Raw genomic sequence first — 27,393 nt, 5'->3', positions numbered from 1 at the left:
ACCACAGGCTGCCAGTGGGTTTTACTAGAAAGGGTACATTGTCCTCTCTCCTAGAGTTTCTGTCCTCCCTTCAGTCCAGTGACTGCAGTTTCTGCCTCCTGTCCTCCACCTCTACCAAGCCTGGAGAGCGGGAGAGAGAACAGAACACGTAAAGGGAACTAGAAATACCATACTTAGGTAGCGTTAGGATGCCTCGGTGCTCTTGGGCCTGACATGTCTGCTAGGTCCTTGCGTGGCTGTGCTGCTGGGCTCTTTGCCGGCTTCTCTGCTGGCTTTCCTTATCTGTAACTTCCATGATGCAGGAGACACACTCCAGGGAGGCTGGACAACATTCCCCCTTCACCAACCCCCTTCTCCAGCTTGCCGTGCACTCCCTTCCAGCCTGATTTTTTGATTCATTACACACACACACACACACAGTCTCTCTCTCTCCCCCCATGGAAGGTATCAATGCCCTCTGGAACAGAATGTAATGTGCCTCCCAATGGGCTCCTGTTCTCTCACTTCTGAGAGTTGGTTCAAATAGAGTCCATGGGGGCACTCATGTATTGCAACAAGCTCCAGAATTGCTGGCCCATATTTTTATATATTATAATAACTGACAGAATCTACCAATAGATCTACATAGATGCTAAAATCAGCAAAATTACTTTTACATAAGGAATAACTTATTTTCCTAGTTTTCCAAGAGTATTGGGAAATGATATGCTCACATTTCAGTTCTAACATTTATGAATTCCTCTTGTGAGAATTAAGACTGTCCACTATTTAAACTGCTAATAAAAATGTTACTTAAATACTATTTAAAATGTTTTGATCCAGTAAGTTTTTCAGTGTAAGTAATTTAGTTTCATTAGAACCTACCCATCAAAAAATATAACAAGTTACTTGCTTAGAAGCACTAACGTGCTTAAGTTCAAGTTTCTATGTAACTTAAACATAATTAACAAATTTAAAGCTTTAAATTTCTTTCTAGGCCAGGTTATAATAAACTTCACATAAAACTTATAAAGCCAAAGAAAAAGTCATAAGGAAACAACACTGCTGAGAAATAGTGAGGAGAAAGTAGCTGCCCATAAAGGCTTTTCTCTTCTGAAAAGAAAGATGCTCTTTTCTATTTTTGCCTCATGTACTGGAAAGATTTAAGAGAACTTGGATTTTAAAGGGCTAAAAAAGTAAATGAGAGCTGCTTCTTCCATAGTCTAAGTAGTTCCAGCAGAATGAAGAGGGCATCCTAACACATTTGGATGGCAGCCTAACTCAAGAGCAGAGAGCAGTGAACCACACTAAGATTTGTGGCAAGTTTAAGGGTAGGAAATTTTTGAAAAAGTAGAAGGTATTTAACTTTAAAAGTTATAATAATTAAAAAAAAATTTAATTGAGGTTTTTTTTTTTTGCAACCAATCTAAATTTTTACCAAAGTTATAGACTAGGAAATTCATGGTTATAATTAAACATAAATACTATGGAACCCAAATAAAGCCTTTTATTTGAATCTGATGAAATGCAAGCCTGGAAGTTTGAACCCATGCCCTTTGGTCAAGTAAGAACCATACTTTAAACAAAAAAAGCACCCCACTGACAGAGCTATTTTTGTGAAACTTCCAGATACATAAAACAGCCAGAAACATTATAAATGTTGAAATACTAAAATGTACAAAACACTGATGTAGTTTTTGAAGGCAAAACAAGACAAATAAAACCAGGGCTATCCCAGGAAGCGGAGGATCTGCATGTCTCCGACACCGCCGCCGCCTGGTGGCGTGACATCGAAAGTGCAGCTCCGGTTTTTTGTGGAACAAACCTTTTCCAGGTTGGCTGATTTGGGGAGAAAACAGTTATGAATGAGAATGGCTGTTCCAGACCTGCAATTCATATGAAGCATAGAAGAATGTTTTGGGTATGGTACAGGGAATTCTCTAGCTCTGGAGTCAGGCTTCTCAAACCCATCCAGCAAGTAGCTCCAACAGCAAAGGAGAATAACTGGCGGGGCAGCTCAGAAGCCACCGGCTTTGACGCTGCCAACCCAGAGCCATCTGCTACAAAGGCATACGACAGGACTGGAACTAGGCGATGCTTCATTGATTTATGCGCTCATTCAAGATTTCTCTCTCTGCATCCCAGTAACTGCATTTACATGCTGGTTAAATATGGTTAAGATATTCCTGCTCTCAGAACGTCTGCCATGGTGACATAAAGACTTCGTTCTGCAAAAGAAGTGTATGCAAGACAGTCGAAGCACAAAGGAGTCATCAACTCAGCTGGGGAGGGGATAAAAACTTCCCAGAAGAAAAGCCTTCCGATGCAGGTCTTAAATATCTCTGGTTAATGGACAGCTTGAAGTTTGTTGGTAGACAAGTAAAGAGAGCTAGTCGGGTGCAGCACGTGAAAATACAAGATATGAAATGAACAGAAGTTGTAAACAATTAGGTTAGCTGGCGTGTAGGGTGGGAGAAGGCAGACAGCAGGTTATTAGGCTGGCCAGTGGCAGGAGCCAGATTATAGAGAGCCTTAAAGTCAGGCTGTGGAATCTAGACTTGTTATTTAGAGACGGGAAACTATGCAAAGGGCATTGAAAAAACTACTATAGCACATAAATGAAAGTAAAGACTAGTAACAGGGAGACCAGTAAAGACTAATCAGGCTTCTGGTTTGGATGACTAAGTAGACTGTAGTTTCAGAATCTATAAGACACAGAGGAAGAGGTTTGGCTAAAGAACTGAGTCTTGAACGTCCTGAATGTGGGCTGCCTATCAGCCACTCAAGTAGAGATGTCTAGTAAGTAGCCGAACACATACACAGGTGTGGAGTTCAGTGCAGAGGCACAGGCAGGATATGAAAACCAAGGACTCAAAAGTATACAGGCGGCAACAGAAGCCACAGGAGTAGAGGAGGCCTCCCAGAAGAGTGTGCAAGCGAGGGACAGGAACTGAGGATGGAAGGCTAGGGTCCAGGCTGGGGGTCCTTAGTATGTCAACAGCGGTTGCCTGGATTTGAGGGTTTTCCCCTCGTTTCAAAAAATTTTACAGAAAACAGGTACTTACTTAAGATGTGGCTACAAAAGCTAGCTAAAATCCCATGAATGTACTTCTAAATGGTAATTCTTAAAAAATGAGACTCTCATGGAAAGAATAAACTAATCCTTTGTTACAATTAGGGAGATTAGAGTATTATTTCTAAAACCTAGATTTATATCAACTAAAGTAAGTTAGTACTAGTTATTTCACATCAATTTTGAAAAGCTCTTATTGATGTCATAGGGACTTCTCTGGCTCAGATGGTAAAGTGTCTGCCTACAATGCGGGAGACCTGAGTTCAATCCCTGGGTCAGGAAGATCCTCTGGAGCAGGAAATGGCAACCCACTCCAGTACTCTTGCATGGAAAATCCCATGGACAGAGGAATGTGGTAGGCTACAGTCCATGGGGTTACAAAGAGTTGGACATGACTGAGCAGCTTCACTTACTGGTGTCATACATCTCTCTAGTTAAAGAAATGGGGAAAAATAATTCAAAATGCAATGAGGAGCAGAAATAAATGAAACAGAGACAAAAAACAGAAATAAATCAATAACTAAGAGCTGGTGCACTGAAGAGATAAACAAAACTGATAAACCTTTAGCCAGACTCATCAAGAAGAGATGACTCAAATTCAGAAATGAAAAAGAAGTTACAACTGAAACCACAGAAATACAAAGGATCGTAAGAGATTACTATGAATAATTACATGCCAGTAATATGGGCAACCTAGAAACATAAAATCTCCCAAGACTGAATCAGGGAAAAATAGAAAATATATGGAGATCATTTACCAGTAATAAAATTAAACCAGTTTAAAAGAAAAGGAAAATTTCCAACAAGCAAAAGTTCAGGCTTCATTGGGGAATTCAACCAAGTAAAGAATTAATGCCCAGATCTCTCAAACTATGCTAACGAGGAAGGAACACTTCTGAACTCATTCTGTGAAGTTAGCAATACCCTTATACCAAAACCAAAGACCACACACACACAAAATTACAGGACAATATCACTGATGAACACAGATGCAAAAATCCTCACCAAAATATTAGCAAACTGAATTTGAATTTGACAATACATTAATAGGATCATATACCATGATCAAGTAGAAGTTATTCCAGGGATGCAAGGATGGGTCAATACACACGACTCAGTCAATGTGATGTACAATCTTAACAACCTGAAGAATAAAGATCATATGATTACCTCAGCATGTATAAAAAAGCTTTTGACAAAATTTGACATTCATTTATGATTATAAAAATCCTCAACAAAGTAGATACAGAGGAAACATACCTCAACATAATATAGGCCATTAATGACAAACCTACAGATAACATCATACTTAATGGTGATAGTTCAGTTCAGTTCAGTCGCTCAGTCGTGTCCGACTCTTTGCGACCCCATGAATCGCAGCACGCCAGGCCTCCCTGTCCATCACCAACTCCCGGAGTTCACTCAGACTCACGTCCATCGAGTCCGTGATGCCATACAGCCATCTCATCCTCGGTCGTCCCCTTCTCCTCCTGCCCACAATCCCTCCCAGCATCAGAGTCTTTTCCAATGAGTCAACTCTTCGCATGAGGTGGCCAAAGTACTGGAGCTTCTGCTGTAGCATCACTCTCTCCAAAGAAATCCCAGGGCTGATCTCCTTCAGAATGGACTGGTTGGATCTCCAACAACACAGTTTAAAAGCATCAATTCTTCGGCGCTCAGCCTTCTTCACAGTCCAACTCTCACATCCATACATGACCACTGGAAAAACCGTACCCTTGACTAGACAGACCTTAGTTGGCAAAGTAATGTCTTTGCTTTTGAATATGCTATCTAGGTTGGTCATAACTTTTCTTCCAAGTTGAAAGCATTTCCTTCAAAGATCAGGAACAAGACAATGATGTCCACTCTCACAATTTTTACTCAACATAATATTGGAAGTACTAGCCACAGGAGTCCATCAAGAAAAAGAATACAAATTGGAAAGAAGTAATACTGTCATTACAGTAGACATGACACAATATAAAAAAAATCTCAAAAACTCTACCAAAAATTGTTAGAATAAAAGGACTCATTAAAGCCGCAGGATACTAAATCAACATGAAGATTCTGCTGCGTTTCGATGGTGCTGGTGTTGTTTAGTCACTAAGTTGTGCCTGACTCTTTTGCAACCCCATGGACTGTAGCCCACCAGGCTCCTCTGTCCATAACATTTCCCTGGCAAGAATACTTGAGTGGGTTGCCATTTCCTTCTCCAGGGAATCTTACTGACCTAGGGATTGAATATGCATCTCCTGCACTGCCGATGAATTCCTTACCCCTGAGCCACTGGGAAAGCCCTTTTTTTTCTACACACTAACAATGAACTATCAGAAAGAAAAATTAAGAAAACATTACTTCTTACAGTTGCATCAAAAAATGTGAATCAACTAGGAATGAGTCTAACTAAGGAAGTAAAGGCTTGTACTATGAAAACTGTAAGACACAGATGAAAGAAACTGGACAAACTACACACCATGCTCATGGACTGGAAGAATGTTAACATGACCATTCTCCTCGAGGCAATCTACAGATTCAATGCAATGGATATCAAAATACCATTGGCAATTTTCAGAACTAGAACAAATAATTCCAAAATCTGTAAAAACAACAACAAAACATGAAAGGCCCAAATAGTCAAAACAATCTTAAGAAAGAAGAATAAAATTAGAGGTACCATGCTCCCTGATTTCAAACTACACTACAAAGCTACAGTAATCAAAACAGTATGCCACAAAGAGCAGACTCACAGATCAATGGAACAGAATGCGTTTGTGTGTGCTCAGTTGTGTCCAACTTTCTGTGACTCCATGGACTGTGGCCTACCAGGCTCCTCTGTCCATGCAATTTTCCAGGCAAGAACACTGGAGTGGGTTGCCATTTCTTCCTCCAGATGGAACAGAACAGACAGACTAGAAATGAACCCATGCAATTGCGGTCAATTAATCTATGACATGGAGGAGGCAGTGGCACCCCACTCCAGTACTCTTGCCTGGAAAACCCCATGGACGGAGGAGCCTGGTAGGCTGCAGTCCATGGGGTCGCTAAGAGTCGGACACGACTGAGCAACTTCACTTTCACTTTTCACCTGCATGTATTGGAGAAGTAGATGGCAACCCACTCCAGTGTTCTTGCCTGGAGAATCCCAGCGACGGAGAAGCCTGGTGGGCTGCCGTCTCTGGGGCTGCACAGAATTGGATTCGACTGAAGCAACTTAGCAGTAGCAGCAATCTATGACAAAGGAGGCAAGAATACACAATGTGGAAAAGACAAATCTCTTTGCTCAGAAAACTGGATAGCTACATATACAAGAATCCAACTAAAACTTTTACATACCATATAAACAGAAAGACTTAGATGTAAAACATGAACCCATACAACTATTAGAAGAAAACATGAGCAATATGCTCTGTAACATCAATCTTAGAAAGATTTTTGGAGAGGATATGTCTTCTCAGGCAAGGGAAACAAAAGCAAAACTAAACAAATGGGACTACATCAAACTAAAAAGCTTTTGCACAGTGCAGGACACTAGCAACAAAACAGAAAGGATACCTACTAAAAGCGGCAAGATATTTGCAAATGATACATCCAACAGTGGTGGTTTAGTCTCTAAGTCGTGTCCAATTTATGCAACCCCACGGACTGTAGACTGTGAGGCTCCTCTGTCCATGGGATTCTCTAGGTGGCAATACTGCAGTGGGTTGCCATTTCCCTCTCCAGAGGATCTTCCTGACCCAGGAATCGAACCTGGGTCTCCTGAAATGCAGGCAGATTCTTTACTGTCTGAGCTACAGGGAAGATCCTAAGAATTCATATAACTCAATACTAAAAAACAAATAACTCAATGAGCAGAGTATCTGAATAGATAATTTTCCAAAGAAAATATACAAATGGCCAACAGACAAATGAAAAGATGCTCAAAATCACCAATCAATAAAGAAATGCAAATCAAAACCACAGTGAGGGCTTCCCTGGTGGCTCAGTGGTCAAAAGTCTGCATGCCAACCCAAGGTCACAGGTTCAACCCCTGGTCCAGGAAGATCCCACATGCTGTGGAGCAACTAAGCCCCTGCACCACAACTACTGATCCTGTGTGTCCCAGTTAGAGAGCACCCCTGCTCGACACAAAACTGGAGAAGGCCCATGCACAGCCAGGAAAAAACAAAAGACAGTATCACCTCACACCTCAGAACAGGATCATCGAAAACACAAGAAAGAAGTGTTGGTGAGGATGATGAGAAATGCTGGACTTGATGAAGCACAAGTTGGAATCAAGATTGCCGGGAGAAATATCAATAACCTCAGGTATGCAGATGACACCACCTTTAAGGCAGAAAGTGAAAAAGAACTAAAGAGCCTCTTGATGAAAGTGAAAGAGGAGAATGAAAAAGCTGGCCTAAAACTCAACATTCAGAAAACTAAGATCATGGCATCCAGTCCCATCACTTCATGGCAAATAGATGAAGAAACAGTGGAAACAGTGCTTAGACTTTATTTTGGGGGGCTCCAAAATCACTGCAGATGGTGACTGCAGCCATGAAATTAAAAGACATTTGCTCCTTGGAAGGGAAGTTATGACCAACCTAGACAGCTTATTAAAAAGCAGAGACATTACTTTGCCAACAAAGGTCTGTCTAGTCAAAGCTATGGTTTTACCAGTACTCATGTATGGATGTGAGACTTGGACTATAAAGAAAGCTGAGCGCTGAAGAATTGATGCTTTTGAATTGTGGTGTTGGAGAAAACTCTTGAGAGTCCCTTGGCTTGCAAGGAGATCCAACCAGTCCATCCTAAAGGAAATCAGTCCTGAATATTTATTGGAAGGGCTGAAGCTGAAGCGGAAACCCAATACTTAGGCCACCTGATGCGAAGAACTGGCACATTTGAAAAGACCATGATGCTGGGAAAGATTGAAGGTGGGAGGAGAAGGGGACGACAGAGGAAGAGACGGTTGGATGGCATCACCGACTCAATGGACATGAGTCTGAGTAGGCTCTGGGAGTTGGTGATGGACAGGGAGGCCTGATATGCTGCAGTCCATGGGGTCGCAGAGAGTCGGACATGACTGAGCAACTGAACTGAACTGAGGACATGGAGAAAAGAGAACCCTAGTGCACTGCTGGTGGAAATGTAAACTGGAATTGCCACTACTGAAAAATGGCATGGAGTTTCCTCAAAAATTTAAAACTAGAATTACCATACAACTTAGCAATTCCACTTCTGGGTATTTCTCCAAAGAAACAAAATTACTAATCAAAAAGATACATGTACCCCTATGTTTGCTGCAGCAATAGTCACAATAGCCAAGATATGGGAGCAACGTAAGTGCTCATTGACGGAAAACAAACAGACTTGCCATAAGGTATGATCAAGCACAGGTGGTCTTGGTGAAGAAAGACAGTAGGTTTAAAAATATCCATATGAAAAGTTTGAAAAGCTAAGACCTAAGGCTCTTAATCTTTTCCATCAAGAAGGTAGCAATATCAAAATTCCTAAAAGAACTGGTAATTTTACTTAAGAACTACAAATAGTAAGTAGCTTTGTAATTTAGCTTATTAAAGAGGAGAAATGAAATGTTGCCAACTTTTTTTTTGATTTGTGAACTTAAAGATATCAAATGCCACAAAAATTAAAAGTTCTTTCTTATTTTTTGAAAGAGATAGCAAAAATTATAAATCAAGAATGGAATCATTAAAATGTCTAGTGGTGACTTTTAATCTTTATTAAAAATTACTTAAAAAGGTTATAGCCCAATATAATCAAAATAGAAAGAACTTCCACTGAGAAAAACTGGCATGAATTTGATATATTACTTCTAGTTTTATTGGCTAAGAAAAGTCCATTTTGGAATGCTGGTTAAGTATAGTTAGGAAATTTATAATGTGATTATGCCATTAGGTGATGACTCTCTGGCTTACCACTGCAAAACAGTGGAATTCTCCCATTAACAGAGGTATATGGGGCCAGTAAGCGAGAGATAAATACAAAACTTTCTTTTTAAGAGAGAGAAAGTTGAACTATCTTCTACAAAATAAACACTTTAATAAACTGAATATACCTTGATAATCCTAACTAAAGAAGCAAGTAATTTCACTTCAAAAAAGTTCTGTCACATTCTTCATTTTCTCTTCCCTTCCTTCAAGTAATGAAAACAATGACGAGCAGCAAACTACAAATGCGACAAGCCGTACAGTCCCTGCGCACTCTCCGCTGTCAGGAGTCACTTACCTGCTGTAACAGCTACCACGGAGTGCCTGCAGAGAACTAGGCCTGCAGAGGGTGCACACACATGACCTCACTGGAAGTTTCAATACTGCCACTTTACAGATTAAGAAACTGAGATCCAGAGAGGCTCGGTAACTTGACCAGGTAGTGAATGGCAATGCTGCTAGTTTAATCCCGGTCATCTGGGCAGCAAAGGCTAGGTTTTTCACTGAGAATCCTGTCCCTCTGGGCACCACACTAACACATTAAATTTGTCAACATTCTAAATAAACAACGTCCAGAACAATTTCAAGTGAGGCAACTTTCAAAAAAAAAAAAAAAAACTCATATGCTGGACTCCCCTGGTGGAGCAGTGGTTAACAATGCACCCGCCAATGCAGGGAACATAAGCTCTCTCCCTGCTCCGGGAAGAATCCACACGCCGCGGAGCAAGGAAGCCCCTGCGCCGTAACTATCGAGCCTGTGCATCGCGACCACAGAAGCCCGCACGCTCCAGAGCCTGCGCTCCACAGGGGAAGCCTCCACGGTGAGAAGCCTCCACGGTGAGAAGCCTCCACAGGGGAAGCCTCCACGGTGAGAAGCCTCCACAGCGAGAAGCCTCCACGGTGAGAAGCCTCCACAGCGAGAAGCCTCCACAGTGAGAAGCCTCCACCACGAAAAGCCTCCACAGGGGAAGCCTCCACAGGGGAAGCCTCCACAGGGGAAGCCTCCACCATGAGAAGCCTCCACAGGGGAAGCCTCCACGGTGAGAAGCCTCCACAGGGGAAGCCTCCACGGTGAGAAGCCTCCACGGTGAGAAGCCTCCACAGTGAGAAGCCTCCACAGTGAGAAGCCTCCACCACGAGAAGCCTCCACAGTGAGAAGCCTCCACCGCGAGACGCCTCCACCATGAGACGCCTCCACAGCGAGAAGCCTCCACCACGAGACGCCTCCACAGCGAGAAGCCTCCACCACGAGACGCCTCCACAGGGGAAGCCTCCACGGTGAGAAGCCTCTACCACGAGAAGCCTCCACAGTGAGACGCCTCCACCATGAGAAGCCTCCACAGCGAGAAGCCTCCACCATGAGAAGCCTCCATAGGGGAAGCCTCCACGGTGAGAAGTCTCCACAGGGGAAGCCTCCACATTGAGAAGCCTCCACAGCGAGAAGCCTCCACAGGGGAAGCCTCCACGGTGAGAAGCCTCCACAGGGGAAGCCTCCACAGTGAGAAGCCTCCACAGGGGAAGCCTCCAGAGAGAGAAGCCTCCACCACGAGAAGCCTCCATAGGGGAAGCCTCCACGGTGAGAAGCCTCCACAGCGAGAAGCCTCCACAGGGGAAGCCTCCAGAGAGAGAAGCCCATGCACCACAAACAGAGAGCAGCCCCAGCTCAGCCGCTCAGTCGCGTCCGACTCTTTGCGACCCCATGGACTGCAGCACGCCAGGCCTCCTTGTCCATCACCAACTCCCGGAGCTTGCTCAAACTCAAGTCTGTAGAGTCAGTGATGCCATCCAAACATCTCATCCTCTGTCGGCCCCTTCTCCTCATGACTTCAATCTTTCTCAGCATCAGGGCCTTTTCCATTGAGTCAGTTCTTCACATCAGGTGGCCAAAGTACTGGAGTTTCAGCTTCAGCATCAGTTCTTCCAATGAACACCCAGGGCTGATCTCCTTCAGAATGGACTGGTTGGATCTCCTTGCAGTCCAAGGGACTCTCAAGAGTCTTCTCCAACACCACAGTTCAAAAGCATCAATTCTTCGGTGCTCAGCTTTCTTTATAGTCCTTTATATTTATATATTATAAATATATTTTCATAGATTAGTCCCTGCTCACCACAACTAGAGCAAGCCCGCCTGCAACAACAAAGACCCAGCACAGCCAAAAATAGATTTTTAAAATGTCTTTATAAAAAACTACATTTTGAGCTATACAGCATAGTTACTTAACATTAGTGCTATGAAACAAAGGATGTGAATAAATGGTATTTTTAATAAAGAAAAACCTTTCAATGAAGAAACTAAAATTTCTAAAACAAATAAGAGTCTCTGATACTTTTTTTAAAAGAAAAATCTCAGTAGACAAAATGTGAAGATATATCAACAAAAATATATTTGTACAGCTTCCCTGGTGGCTCAGACAGTAAAGAATCTGCCTGCAATGCAGAAGACCTGGGTTCAATCCCTGGCTTGGGAAGATCCCCTGGAGAAGGAACAGCTATCCACTCCAGTATTCTTGCCAGGAGAATTCCACAGACAGAGGAGCCTGGCAGGCCCCAGTACATCGGGTAGCAAAGAGTTAGGACACGACTGAGCGACTTTCACTTTCACATCAAAAATAGCAAAAAAAAAAAAAAAAGGGATTATCTATACAAGTAAGAAATTGGCCAAGTATTTCTCTATTGAAAGGAAACATCAAAATACAAATATTATTTTGCTGATGCCCTGCATCACCCCTGCAACCAAAGGGAAAAAAGTCAGTGATAAAGCAGAATATTTTCTGTACAGCTCACGTATTCACTGAGAACAGACTATATTACCATTAAACACTACTATCTGATCAGCTGTGCTGCAGGTACAGAACTCTACACTCTCATAAAGTGGCACCCTATTTATAACACTAGGCCTACAGTCCTTGTGGTTGACTGACTCCTCTTAAGCCATTCCCAACCTCCTTCCTTCCTTACCCACTTCCACTCCTAGTTTCCTCTACAGAGAGGAAACCACAGTGTTTAGAGAGACACTGTTTCAGTCTACAGATTGAAGCCAAAGTCTGTTGGAGAGGTCTGAGAAAGTTTTCTTTCATATTCCTGTTAAGAGACAACATTCCTGTAACTTCCCTCTCCCCTCTGCCATACCATTCTTCAGCTATGACAAGAGTAGCTATGCTGGCCATCTCATAACCATAATGGACCCCAAAGATGCAGACGGATACCACTGAGACACTGATCAACATTAACAGATACCTACCTCTTAACTTAATGTGAGAAAGATAAACTTCCATTTATTTAAGCCAATGTTAGTCAGATATTCCATTTATTTCTAGACAAAAGCATTCTTTATCAAACATTTTTATTAAACATCAACTTACAGGCTGATAAGATGGTTTAGAAGCTGGTTAGTTGTCTGCTGTGTTCATTCACTCATTTAAGTTTACATGATTCAATGCCTACTTAGGATTAGTATTAGGTTTGGGGGAGAGAAAATTGAAGACATGGCTTTTATCTTATGTTTGGGACACACACCTAATACAGGAGAGAGGTCTAAATATGACAGGAGCAATAACTGCTCCAGCCATGCCTGAACAAACTTCAGGGATAGCACACAGCGGAACCATAAGATTTTTTTTCTTTTTGTTCTTTCAAAAGTCAAAGTCTAGGTTTACACCAGAAAAATATCAGACCAGCCAGAACCAGTCCTGTTCTGTCCTCTTCAAACGACAAATTGAAGACAGAAGACGCACGAGAGTCAAGGAGGAAAGGAAGAACGTTAGACACTGCTGAGGGTTTCTGAGAAGGGCCCTGATTTACCCTCTCCGGTACTGTACGATTAGCTACCACTACAGAAACAGGAGTGCAACTACAGAGCCCCTGGAAAACCTGGAGGGCACAGGAATAGAGAAAATCTATCACTTTCGATCTAGAACCTGGGAGGAAGCAGCCCCACGGGTACCATCCATACCATCATGGCACAGGAGGTGCAAAGAAGCCCTTTTATCTGGAGCAGAGTGGGCCTGGGACAGCCACTAGCTGGGTAGTTTCACAGTGCACAGCTCTACGTGGCCTCCATACTGCCAACAGGAGCATCTTTCTTAAATAAGGCTCTGATCATTTCACTTCCCTACTCAAAATTCTTCAGCTTCATACACAGAGCCCTTCGTTATCAGGCTTCCCTGGTGGGTCAGTGGTAGAGAATCTGCCTGCCAATGTAGGAGGCACAAATTTGATCCCTAGGTCGGGAAGATCCCCTGGAAAAGGAAATGGTGAACCCACTCCAGTATTCTTGCTTGGGAAATCACAAGGACAGTGGATCCCAGCGAGTTTTAAGTCCATGTGGTCGCAAGAGTTGGACATGACTTAGCGACTGAACAATAACAACATTCACCCCTCACGTTCAACTGAGCAGTACAAAACAACTCAAGATTTTCTCATATATTATGCAGTTCTATACATATCTATCCAGCCTTGGCATATAATAACAAGCTAAAGCACTTATTATGGATTAGTCATTGTTGTAGGCAGTTATACACAACACATTTAATTGTCACAAGCAACCTGTGAAGTAGGAAATACTAGGACCACTTAGCAGAGAAAACAGAGACACAAGACGTTTCTGGTAAATGGAAGAAGTAGGATTTGAGTCTAGAGTCTGGGTCTAGAGTCCATCTTGTAAGTCACTGTGCTCCACTACTTTAACACATGGGTCTCTGTGCCCAGCATGTCCTTCACCCTCAACTCCCTTCTGGACTCACACATCTTTCCAGAACAAACCTAAACATCTCCTTCCTTAACTGTAAAGCCTTTCCTCAGCAGAACGTTCACCCTCTACCATCCTCCCCCATGCTGTACATGATCCCACCGTGTGGCAGGGGTCTGTTGACCAGGGTCTCTCCTCACCAGGCTGTGAGGTCCTGGAGGACCGGAGCGACCTCACTCACCATTAGCCCTCTCAGTCACAACGCCTGCCACAGCAAGCATTCACTATACATTTACCGAACTGAACGAATTTCAATAGAGGTAACACCTATTTTTATTCAAAAATATTTCAAGTTGTCCACACAGCTCGAGTGGACCTATTCTTTGCCCATTCAGTATTAGCAATAAATGATTTTATGTACTGATGGTTCCCAACTTACGATGTTTTGACTGAACGATTTCACACCTTTAGGTGCAAAAGCAGTCCACGTTCAGCAGAAAACAAATTTGGAACTTGGATTTCGGTTCTTGTCCTGGTCTAGTGACAGGCAGTACACGCTCCCCGTGACGCTGCACGCTGGACACAGGCAGTGAGCCACAGCTCCCGTTCAGCTGTGTCACCACCAAGGTACGCAACCAACACACTGACAACCACTGTGTACCCAGACAGCATTTTGTTCACTTTCAGCATTCAATAAATTATATAAGATATTCAACACTTTATTATAAAAGTCTTTGTGACAGATGGTTTTGCCCAACTGTAGGCTAATGTTTAAATGTTCTGAGCCCTTATAAGATAGGCTGGGCTAAACTATGATGCTTGGTGGGTTAGGTGTATTAAATGCATTTTTTGACCTAAAACAGTTTTAACTTCCCATGGGGTTGACAGCATAACCCCACTGTAAGAAGCAGAGGAAGATCTGTACTCATTTCTAAAAATTTGTAAAATTAAAAAAAAAATTATCCTGAGAGTCTCTTAGTGTCTCCCCAAACCCATACCCTGGGTCTGAAATCCAATTCAGTGTGGATTTCAAAATGAAATGCTGGTCATAAATCAAAAACCTGACCCCCAAACTACCTTCCACTAGTAATAAATGGGTTGCAAATCAGAACTTGGATGAAGAACGAAAAAAGGTCTCAGCAGAGCAAGAAAACAAGAGAAAGAGCATGAGTTCCATAGCTCTGACCCTTTAAACAAGGAGGCGTCAGTGAAAAACCAACACACACAGCCGCAGCAGCACCGGTGAGGCTGAGCCAGCGGGCTGCTCTCGCTCAGACTACCTCACACCTTTGTTTCTGCTGACTTTCATTCACGCCCAGCCTCCAGAACCATGAGAAGCAAACTTCTGTTGTTTATAAGCTACCAAATCCGTGGTATTTTGTTACAGCAGCCTGAATGGACTAAGACAAACTCCTAAAACTCCCTGGCTGGCTGCTCAGTAAAGCCTGGCTATCATCAAGAGCATCAGTGGCTCCCTCTGTGCCCCTCAGTAATCTCCTCCCTCCATCTACACTCAGGCAACTTTCAGCTCAGAAATCATTTCTAGGAAGTCTCCCTCAACTACATACACTTCTTTTTCATAAAAGTTAATTAACAATGTCTTTTCATTTAAAGTTAATTAACTATATAAAGTATTTATCTTGCCTCACCAAGTAAATATAAATTATCTCAACACGAAACACACATTTTATCATTTTTTATATTGCTCAAAGAACTTAGTACCGCAAATATACAGAGGAGGAGCATATTGTTTCTGTAGAAGCAGTTAACGCAATCCACACGCAGTTGATAGCTTCTTTGCTATCTCAGAAAATATCTAAAGAGAAACATAAATTATAACCATGAGGCTTTTTTAGACTGCCTTTAATAGTGATCAACACATACAACCTAAAGGCAAGAGAGAAAAATGTTTCCTGATTTAATTTTCAGACTTGCAAAAAAACGCCCATTCTCAAGAGACAAGTACATTCCTGTACTTAATTGGAATCACTGGCAGAACCAAAGCAGAACAGAATGATGGGGGTGGTGGGGGGAACTAAGAGCTCCTGCTCTCTAATCTGGAAGTAATTAACAAGGAACTCAAAAGAAGTTAACATTTTATTTTGGCAATATGTTGAACAAACTGATCTTGCAGTGCAACCCTGAATTCGGAATCTGCTTCAATTCAACATTAACAGTGACTTCTATATATAAAGCCCATGACCTCTTGCAACACTTCTAATCTCTATCGCTCATTTGGCGGCAGTCAGCCACTTAACACTTTTCACTCTCCATTTCCCTCTTTCATGTGTATGCATCTTACCTTCAGCACAGGCTACAGGTTCTTTCTGAGTAAAGCATGTAAAGATATTGATTTCTACTTTTTTGAATTCCCTCCAGTGTCTGGTAAAATGTTTTGCACATAGTAGGCCCTCAAATATTTTTTCTGATTGAACAAATAAACAAGAGTATATACCCCTGGATGAGCACTAATTTCGTCAAACCTCCAGCTGCCATACACAGTGCCTATGCACGCTGGCCCTTCACATACACTACTTAATCCACACAACCCTCTGAAGTAAGTATAATCTCTCTCTCTCTTTTTTTACAAATTTGGGAAATTTTAAGGCTTTAAAAGCTTAAGAAACTTTTCCAAGATCCTTACAACTAGCAAAAAGGTAAGACTGTGATTTCAATCCATCTTTGATTTCTAACTACTTCTCTTCCCACTGAGCTTCACTGTTTCTCTAAAATGATAAGCTCTCTTCAGAACCACAGTTGAGGGGCATTGATACTGGCATTCCTTCTCAAATTTCAGTGGAAAAGTAAAGTAGGTTTAGGCAGTGAAACGGTACTGAGTTCTTGCTTTCTTAAAAAAAGTTATTTACTGCAAATGCCAAATGCTATCAATCTCTTATGAATGACATGTCGAAATCTCACTCTGCAGAACTGAGCACAGAAGGTATAGGACCTACTACTTCTGTGGCGGCCTCTGACTTGAACTGTGGCTGCTGGAGGAAGTGTGTGAGATCAAGCTTTGATCTCCAGCTTGTAAATGAGGCATCGGGAACAGGAGTATGTCACAAAAAACACTGGATCCCAACTTTCAAATCAGCAGGGAGAGGAAAATATTGACAGAAACTAATTAGAACATCCTATCCCTTGTTGAGAATAAACAATGATATTATGTTCACTTATTAAAAATAGATTCATTATACTAGCAAGAATCTCTTGCTTACTTTTTTTGCAAAACTCCTTCACCTGCTAAATAGAATTATGCTAAATCCAGAGGCAAACAAACAAAAAGCATACATTGCTCCAGATTATCTCTGGTTTACAAAGTCAAAAAAGAAATGCTTAATTGGCACTTGCTAGGCCTAATTTCAGGCATGAGTAACTGTCTGGAAGAAGGCAAGATAACATCACCAGAAACACTAACCATAAAGAAACAAGTTGATAGATAAACTGGACTTCCCCAGAACTAAAAATATCGGCTTTTCTAAACACAGGGAAGTAAATGAGAAGACAACCAAAGACTGGGAGAAAACATTTGGAAAGCATTTATCTGATAAAGGATTTGTAACTAGACTGTGCGAAGAATCAACCTGGGGAAATGGAAATTACAAGGTATCACTACACACTCACTAGAAGGGGTGTCATCCCAAGTATCGACGAGCATATGGAGAGACCCAGAACACACACACTCCTGGGAGGAACGAAGACACTTTGGAACACCATCTGGCAACCTCTTAGAAAGCTAATCATACTCCTACCTTATGATCCAGGCATTCTGTTCCTAGGTATTTACCTAATATAAATGAAAACATATGTCCATACAAAAACATATATACATATTCACAGAAGCTTTATTTCTAATAACTCGAAACTAAAACAAACAAAACCCCTAATATCCATCAACAGGTAAACAACTGCTGTACATCTACACAACGAAATGCCACTGAACAATAAAAATGTATGCGTAATATATACAGCAACATGGATACATCTTAGTTATGCTGAGGAAAAGAAGGCAGGAAGAGTACCGCATGATTCACTGATATAAAATTCTAGGAAATATAAAGTGAAAGTGAAGTCGCTCAGTGGTGTCCGACTCTTTGAGACCCCCATGGACTGTAGTCTACCAGGCTCCTCCATGCATGGGATTCTCCAGCCAAGAGTACCAGAGTGGGTTGCCATTTCCTTCTCCAGGAGATCTTCCCAATCCAGGGATCAATCCTGGGTCTCCCACATTGCAGGCAGAGGCTTTACCATCTGAGCCACCAGGGAAGCTAGGAAATGTAAACTAATGTATAACGACAGAAAGTAAATCAGCAGTGGCCTGAGGAATGGGGCAAGGGAAGCAGTGTGTGTCAGGGATCGGGGCTAGGCAGGAGAGAATAGGAACGAATAAATTCTGGGGGTGATGGGTACTCTCTTTAGCTTGATTATGGTGATGGTTCCACGGATGTACACGTATGTCAACACCTAACAGTTTATAAACTTTAAATATGGTTTTGGTATGTCAATTATTCCTCAATAAAGCTATTTAAAAATAAAATAAAAAGATTTACACATTTGAGAAGTTAGAACAATGAAAAATTTGTGGTCTGTATCCTTTAAGATGGTCCCAGTGATTCTTGTCTCTTGGTATTTATGCCCATGTATAATCTCTCCCTCAGTGTGAACTGAATTTAATGATCTGTTTCTAGGGAACAAAATGAGGCAGAGGTGAGTCACTTCCAAGATTAAGTTACAACCACCCCTGTGGTTTCTGTCTCGGACTCTCCACGCACATCTGCTGTGAGGGAAGGCTGCTGCCACACCGTGAGCTGTCCTATGGAGAAACAACCATTCGAGGAGGGAGGGAGGGAGGTGCTAAACACTACCAAGGAATCCAGGCCACCAGCCCAACAGACTTCCAGGAACTGAAGATCTCAGCCCAACAGCCAGCAAGGAACTAAATTCAATAGCCGCTAAGACTGAGTTCAGAAGTAAATCTCTCAGACGTGCCTTCTGATGAGAACGGAGCCCTGGCCAAGTCTGATCACAGCCTCATGCGAGACTTTTTTTTTTAATATGTGTTTATTTGGCTTGGCCAGGCCTCAGCGGTGGCACACATGACCTCTGCTGCATCACGCGGATCTTTCCGGCGGTGCACTGACTCTCTTGTGGCACAGGCTTAGTTGCTCCACAGCGTGTGGGACCTTCCCAGACCAGGGACTGAACCTGAATCCCCTGCACTGGAAGACAGATGCTTCACCACTGGACCACCAGGGAAGCCCCCTCCCATGAGCTTTGAGTCTAACTAAACCATGCCTGGATTCCTGACCCACAGAAATGGTGAGACACTACTGTTTGTTCCTTTAAGTCATGAAGTTCTGGAGCATGCAGTTCTGTTCCACAGCAATAGGTAATATAAGAGCTAAGTCACATTTAAATTAAAAAAAAAATTTAAAGCAAATTTATCCACCTAGAATACATCCTTTTAGAATACAAAGAGAGTATTTGACTAAAACTAGATGAACCAGCTTAATTTTCTTATGCAACGTTAAGTCCAGAGGTGAGGCAGTCCAAGGCTCGTGCAGCGTGTCAAAACGCCACCGGGGACCCGAGCCCTGTCAACTCAGGCCCGGCCATTCCTAGGAACATCGGCACAGTGTGATCTCAGGGCCACATCATGGAAAAGAGGAAGAAAGGGCTCTGCCTTTACCATGAAAGTGACCATTCTCCCAGAAACCGCACAGCCTCTCTTCCCTTACATCTCATTCACCAAATCTCCCACTGCCATTCACAGACGCAAGGGAATCTGGGAAGATTAAGGGTTTTTGCTCCTTCAACATAGTAATGTTTTCTTAGTAATGAAAAAGGGGACAGTGTTTATTGGACAACCAGAAATAGTTGCCAAAGCTATACATTTTATTTACGGTAAGACCAAAACTACTACAGGAGTTTAAAGAAGGGCAAGAACACAGTAAGCTAAGGGAGCTTGAGAAAGCTTCTGAGAAGAGACATTTAGAACTAAGTAGAAAGGAAAGACGAGGGAATTTTCAAAGGGGATAACAAGAACAAAAAAACATGAAGACAGGAAAATGTAATTAGGCCTAAAAAGAAATCACCTTATATAAAGTTTTAATTGCATAAGTTAAAAAAACTGCTGAGTGCTGAATACGTATATTTCCTAGCAAGGAAAAAATGTAGCATCATAAACAGCAAGGTCTTACTGTGTAATAAACTGTAAGGGAAAAGAATCTGAAAAAGAATAAACACACACACACACACACACACACACATAAACCTGCGGTTATCTTTTGAGGTCAGCAATGCCAAGCTGGGTGCAATGTTTGAAGCAGCAGTATCCTCACCAGAAAGGCTTCATGGTATGTCCTGGTAGGAGTTTGGCTGTGTACCTTCCCTCAGTTCCTGCCTACTTTTAGAACTGTGTCCATCCTTCCCAGTGATTCTGCAAGTCCATCTTACATCTTTTAATAAATGTATTTTCTGCTAATGTCAACCAGAGCTAGTTTGTGTTGCTTGTAATTAAGAACACTGACTTTATGGTTCCCCATAAAGTTGAACACAGGAGCATCATTTTAAAAAGTGGTGTTTCAGGAGGATTTTCCTGTGAATAAACACAATCTCACACAACCTTCGGAGAGAAATTAATTTACTACTGTTAATTAACTTTTCCTGTTACTGTTACCTTCCAGAAAATCAGGACTCTTCCTCCCTTCCCAAAAAAAGTCCACAGTACTTTCCCTAAAATTTCACCCTTTGCCTATATAGTAGAGTCCCCTTTTATCTGTGGTTTCAGTTCCCATGGTTTCGGTTACCTGTGGTCAAGTATAGTGTGAAAATATCAGATGGAAAATTCCAGAAATAAACAGTTCAGAAGTCTTAAATTGTGTGCTATTCTGAGTAGCGTGATGAAACCTTGCCCCATCCCACTCCATCCCACATGGGACATGAGTCACTCCTTCGTGCAGCGTATCCTGCCTGTTACTCACTTAGCAGTCATGCTGGCTATGGGGTTGGCTACTGTCATGGTATCACAGACCCTGTGCTCACGTGACCGTTATTCTACTTGATAATGGCTCTGAAGCACAAGAGTGCTGATGCACGCAACTCAGATATGCTAAAGAGAAGCTACAAAGAGCTCCCTTTAAGTGAAAAGGAGAAAGTTCTTAATAAGGAAAGAAAAAAATCGTATGCTGAGCTTGCAAAGACCTCTCTCCCTGACACTGTGAAGAAGGCGAAAGAAATTTGGGCTAGTTCTGCTGTTGTACCTCAAACTGCAAAAGATACAGCCCCAAGGCATGACAAGGGCTTCATGGAGATGGAAAGGGCACTAAATCTGCACAATAAGATGTTTGGAGAGAGAGACCACATTCACATTGTTATTGCTATAGCTGTTCTATTTCACGACCAGTTGTTGTTCATATCTTACTGTGCCTAATTTCTATTTTTTTTTCTGTGCCTAATTTCTAAGTTAAACTGCATCACAGGTATGTATACATAAGAAAAAACGCAGCATGTATATGAGTCAGGACTTTCCATGGTTTCAGGCATCCACTGGGGGTCTTGGCATGTATTGCCTCAGATAAGGGGGGGACCACTGCATCCCAAGTTCTACGTGATAATTCATGCCATCAGTCTTGTAAAGGATACAAAATAGCTCATCAAAAGGTGATGGAATCTTGAACTATACTCTTGGAAACAACCAAGAGCTCCTTTAACAGCTGAATGAGTAAACAAACTGTGGTATGTACAATGGGATGGAATATTATTCATCAGTCAAAAGAAATGAGCTACCAAGCCACCAAAAGACATGGAGGAAACTTAAAATGCACAGTACTAAGTGAAGAAAGCCAGTCTTCTTTCTTCTGAAAAGCCTGTAGAGTATAATGATTCCAACCAGGTGACATTCTGGAAAAAGCAAAACTTTAGAGACCTTAAAAATATCAGTTGTTGCTCAGGGCTAGAGGAGAGAAAAGGATGGAGGACTAAGTAAAGCAAAGGAGATTTTTAGGGCCGTGAACTATGTTGCATGATGCTATTATGTTGGATACATGACGTCTGTAGATTTGTCAAAACTCAGAATGCACAACACAAAGAATGAACCTCTAATGTAAACTAGGGACTTTAGGGAATAATAAGGTATCACCACTGGCTCGTCAACTGTGACCGCTGTATCACACTAATACTGGATGTGAACAGCAAGGGAAACTGCGTATTTGGTTGCAGGGTCATGGGTGTATTTGGGAACTCTCTGTACCCACCCATAAATTTTTCTGTAAACCTAAAAAGAACTGAAATAGTAGAAAACAATATCATGGCATGTGAGATGAGAGTTAGAACATTCTAAGGTCTTTGCTCCCCTTGGAAAAAATGAGATTTTGATTATCTTTAGACTGTGAGTCAAATAATGCATGTTAAAAATTTAACAGAAACCACTAAATAGGAAGAGGATTAAATAAAACAAATTTCTTTCTTAAAAAACAAATCTATTATTTTAAATTGTGGTGGCCTACCTGAGAATCCAGAACCTCCAACTTACGTTTCCTGGCGTGAAGAGCTTTACTTGGAAAAGCCCAATAATAATTAGATGTTCCAATTCTCTCACAGTCAACCATACCATCATCAACCAAGCTTTGAAGGACTTCTTTTACTGACATAGCAGCTAAGAGAGATAAATTTTAAAGACTTCACATTAAGACACATCATATATCAAATTAAAGGCTAATAACTGGGGAAACACTTGCAATAAATATTATAGATTGAGTTAATAAGCTAATAAATAAGGAGCTTTTAAAAATAATTATAAAAAAGGCAAACACTCCAAGAGAAAAACAAAATACATCAATAGGCATCTATAAAACATGCATGGGCAATATACAAGAAAAGTGGTCAAACCATCTAATAATTGAAGAAATGTAAAATAAAGCATGAGATAGGATTTTTTGACTACTTAAAACACTAAAAATTATAATAAAGGATACAGAGATGTAAGTACTCCTCAACATGGTAGAAAAATGTAGCAAGAACAGATTCATGCATAACTCTTACATAGAAATTCCACTTTCACAAATTTAGCTAAAGAAAATAATGCTTCAGGATGCTCGTTAAATCACTGTTTTTCATAGCAAAACCCTGGAAATTAGTACAATAACTGGACTCTAAAAAGAATATTCTGGATAAATACACTATGCATTCATTAAATTTACTTTATAAAATATTTAGTGGCTTGGATATATGTACATCCAAAACGTACTGTATAGAAAACTAGGTTAGAAGACAGTGTTCAGTAATGTGACAGTAGAGATGCAGAATGTAAGGTTAAGAGGGAAATTTTATTTCCTTCTTTTTGCTCATTTTTCTTATTTTTTTTTCCAATAATAAACATGCATTACCTTATTTGCTAAGGAAACTAAAACTACTATAAAAAATTAAGCAATAAATAAAGAAAGAAACTAGATGTTATAGTCAGGGGTAAGACTGAAAATCAGGAAAGAGTTTTAAAAATACCATGTAAAAATACAAAGTCATATTTCACAAATGTTTGAAATTCATAGACCATTCTTACTTTTTTTTTTTAAGTGTTTATTTGGCTGCATTTGTTGGGCTGGTCATGTGGGTGCCCCTAGGCATGTAGGACCTTACTTCCCCAACCAGGGATTGAACCCTAGTCCTCTACATTGCAAGGCAGATTCTTAACCACTGAATCACCAGGGAAGTCTCCATTCTTACTTTTTATTAATAGAACTATACCAAGAAATTATCCATAGAGTCCATTTTAATTTTCCCTAGAGCAGACCCTTAAATTTAATAAAATCCATTAAAAACTTAAAAGATTTAATAAAAAAATAAAATCTCCACCAAATGCAAAACATTCAACCTCATTTATTAAAAAAATACAAACTGAAATGTCAAAGACTTCTAGAAATGATAACAGTTCTGAGAAATGAATTTGAGCATAATAGCCTTTCCTGAAGGCAATTTAAGAATCCATTTAAAAAGCCTGAAACGATACAAGTCTCTTTTTCTACTCTATTTCTAGGGACATTTCCTAATGAAGTAATATGTGGAAAAAAGTTTTCAGCAAGGGGAAAGGAAGGGATGAATAGGTGGAAGAGCACAGAGGATTTTTAGGGAAGGGAAAATACTCTATGTGATATCATAATGGTGGATCCGTGTGTACAAACCCACAGAAGTGCACCACACCAAGAGTGACTACTAATGTGAACTATGGATTCAGTGTGGTTACGACGTGTCTATGCAGGTTCATCAACTGTAACAAACGCATGATGGTGAGTGGTGTTGATAACAGCAGAAGCTATGTATGTGGGGGGCAGGAACTACATGAGAAACACTGTACCTTCCTCTCAGTTTTGCTGTGAACCTAAAAATACTCTAAAAAATAAGCCATTTAGAAAAAAAATTAAGAATGGCATGCTAATTACCTTAACATTAGCAAGAAAATTTGGGAACACATCTAGATGGTCAACAATAGCTAATGGGCTAAGCAAATTATGGCACAGTGGGTGGTCACAGAAAAAACATTAGGAAATGCAGATGCTGTAAACCATGTTTTTTAAGCAAATGACACAGGTAGACGATACAACGTTATATGAAAAAATACATGAACACAAAACGGTATTTGCAGCATGGCTTCCTCTCAGAGAAACGGACAGATATACAACACAAACACAGATACACAGAAGCTCAGAATAAGACATCATAATATACCATGTTACCATTTATACAATGGGATCTTACCCAGCCATTAAAAAAATGAAATGATGCCCTTGCAGCGACATGGATGGACCTAGAGACTGTTACACTGAGTGAAATGAGTCAGACAGAAGGAGAAGCATTGTATGATACCCCTTATACAAATAAACTTACAAAACAGAGAGATACAGAGGCAGAGAGCGAACTGACGTTTGCCGCTACACACTGTTCCATTTAAAACAGATGGTCAGCAGGAGCCCACTGCAGAGCACGTGGAACCCTGCCCAGGGTTATGCGGCAGCCTGGAGGGGTGGGGGGTCTGCGGGAGAGCAGGCACATGTATGTAGGTATGGCTGAGTCCCTCTGCTGTCCACCTGAAACAACCACCACCTGCTAACTGGCTATACGCCAACACAGAAAGAAAAGCTTAAAAAAAGGGGTAATCTCAGTAGAGGGATTGTGAACAACGTTATTTTCATTATATTCTTTATATAACTTCCAAATCTGTTAAACATGTATAGCTTATATAATCAGAAAGCAAGGTTTAAAATATATATATATCATATATAATGGGTTAAGAGTGACTCCTCAAAAGATAAACCCCAGAACCTCTGAATGCAACCTTAATTTGGAAAAGGGTCCATACAGATGTAATTAAGGATATCAAGATAAAATCATCCTGGATTTAGGGTGGGTCCCAAGAGACACATGTCCTTATAAGACACAGAAGGGGAGAGAAAAAGGGGGAGGCCATGTGAAGGCAGAGGCAGAGATTAGAACGATGCGTCTCTAAGCCAAGCACTGCTGGTAACTACCAGAAGCCAGGAGAGAAGCGTTAAGCGGAAACTCCCTCTGAGCCTCCAGAAGGAACCAACCCCGCTGACACCTCTGCTTCAGATTTCTGGCCTCCAGGACTATGAGAGGATAAAAGCTCCATTGTGCTAAGCCACCAAGTTATGGTAATTTGTTACAGAAGCTTCAGAACACTAACACAGCAGGTAAATCCCTTTAACAAATACCAGAACACACATGAACAGTTTTACTTCTTTTGAAGTAAATTATACACATAAACGGGCTTGTGTGTAACGGTGTGTCTGTATACATGTGTGTGTGCATACAAGCACGCATGTATATTCCACCTTAGTTTTCCTAGAGCAGATACTCTGAACACAAGAATCACGGTCATGGCCCAGAAACATTATATAAGGACTTTAACAAACATTCTTCATCTCTAGAAATTTATGCTTCCATGAAGTGAAAGATTCGCAGGAAAGATGACCGGTATCCATCAAAACATTCTGGCACATCTTTGATACTTACTAATGCCTTTTTCCTTGGGAGCAATCTTCTCCATGTCTTTTAGTTGAAATACATCTTTCTGTTTAAAAGAGTTAAAAAAAAATGAAAAACATTTATTTTCTACTATATATTTATATTCACCATAATTATGTTTATAAAATGTTGTATTAGAAAACTATGCCTGGAAATGAACAGTGTAATAGAATCAAGAATTATAGAGCTAGAAGAAGTTGTAATTATCTTGTTCAATACCTTCAACAGAACTTGGACAGATTTTGCATGAACATACAATCCCTTAAAGTAACTGGAGGGCAGAACATAAAGAACATCTTCCCAATGAAGTGTAAAATCTAGTTATGATGAATCATTTGTTAGCATGAGATAGCTGGCTTCTCTGACACTCTGAATTACAGAAAACACAAATAGTGCTTTGCTTAGTATAGACCATTCATCGCAGCTTTAGCAGCTCTAACTAAGACAGACAGCTGTCAAGGTTTGTTTACATTCAAGGTTTCATGGAAGAGCTACCCCTAAATAAGAAAATCGTGCAAATCATGGCTGCCTATCAATCATTAACCTATGCATGCTACATGTCCACCACATGCAAAGCAAACATTGTGGGGAAGATATACACACAGAATATTCAATCTTACGGCTGGAAAAACAAATCTAGGCAGAATACTCCTTTCTTCCTATAATAAGCTTTGGTTGAACTGCTCAAAGGAACTTCGATAATAGAAGTTAAACATTTGAAAAGACTGAAGTATTCAGTAATTAGAATTATTGTGATTATTGTTATGGAAATCTGGGATCTATTTCTCCCAATATAAACTTGAAATGATAACTTCAATAGGATAGAAATTAGGCATCATAAATTTAAAACTTATGCTCATTCAAGGGCCCTATAAGAAACTGAAAAGACTAGAAAAAAATATTCACAAAACATACCTAACAAAAGGACAGTACCCCAGAAATACAACCCCCACAAAAAAGATGACCTGATAGGTGGATGAAGGAATGGACAGATGGATATATATGATAAAGCAAGTGGAGTATAAAAAGAACAGTATCCCAGAAATACAACCCCCACAAAAAAGATGACCTGATAGGTGGATGAAGGAATGGACAGATGGATATATATGATAAAGCAAGTGGAGTATAAAAAGAACAGTATCCCAGAAATACAACCCCTGCAAAAAGAGATGGAATGACAGGTGGATGAAGGAATGGACAGAGGAATATATACGATAAAGCAAGTGGAGTATAAAATGTTAGTGGTGGAATCTAGAGTGGGCATACAGGTATTCACTGTGAAATTCTTTCATATTCAATTATAAAATGTTGGACAAAGTAACTTCATCTCAGTACATTTAAGATTTGGTAAATTCAAGAAAATACTAAGTCATTGGCCCTAGTAATTGATTGTGAAACAAAATTTTGCACACCTGGGGTCAACTATTAAAAGAAAGTTCTGTAGAGTCTCAGAGAACATGCAATAACTTACTAACTTTAGGCACTTTATGCATTATAAAAATCAATTAATCAAACCTATTTGCAAATACCTTAGATTCTCTGGAAAAAGAACATGAATGCACTGAGACATGTGCATACATGTGGTCATCAAGGAACAGCCCCAGACATACCAACTGCCCCACTGGGGTTGCTAGCCTCAGAACTGAAGTGTGGTCATTTAAGAGAACAAAGAAAATGGTCCCAAG

General features: G+C 40.8%; 1 protein-coding gene across 1 annotated transcript in view; it reads right to left on the bottom strand.

The window, feature by feature from the left end:
* Nucleotides 1-27,393, bottom strand: part of MND1 (meiotic nuclear divisions 1) — an 84,575-nt gene that overhangs the window by 40,621 nt on the left and 16,561 nt on the right. Inside the window, exons 3-4 of the mRNA XM_018061619.1 lie at nt 25,697-25,754; nt 22,177-22,325 (exon numbers count right to left, since the gene is read on the bottom strand). Coding sequence (XP_017917108.1) covers nt 22,177-22,325; nt 25,697-25,754 — 207 coding nt within the window. The remainder of the gene's footprint in view (nt 1-22,176; nt 22,326-25,696; nt 25,755-27,393) is intronic.

Source organism: Capra hircus, chromosome 17 (assembly GCF_001704415.2).
Source record: "Capra hircus breed San Clemente chromosome 17, ASM170441v1, whole genome shotgun sequence".
NCBI lineage: Eukaryota > Metazoa > Chordata > Mammalia > Artiodactyla > Bovidae > Capra > Capra hircus.
The sequence above is the reverse complement of the archived record's forward strand: the minus strand, read 5'-3'. Positions and strand labels throughout refer to the sequence as shown.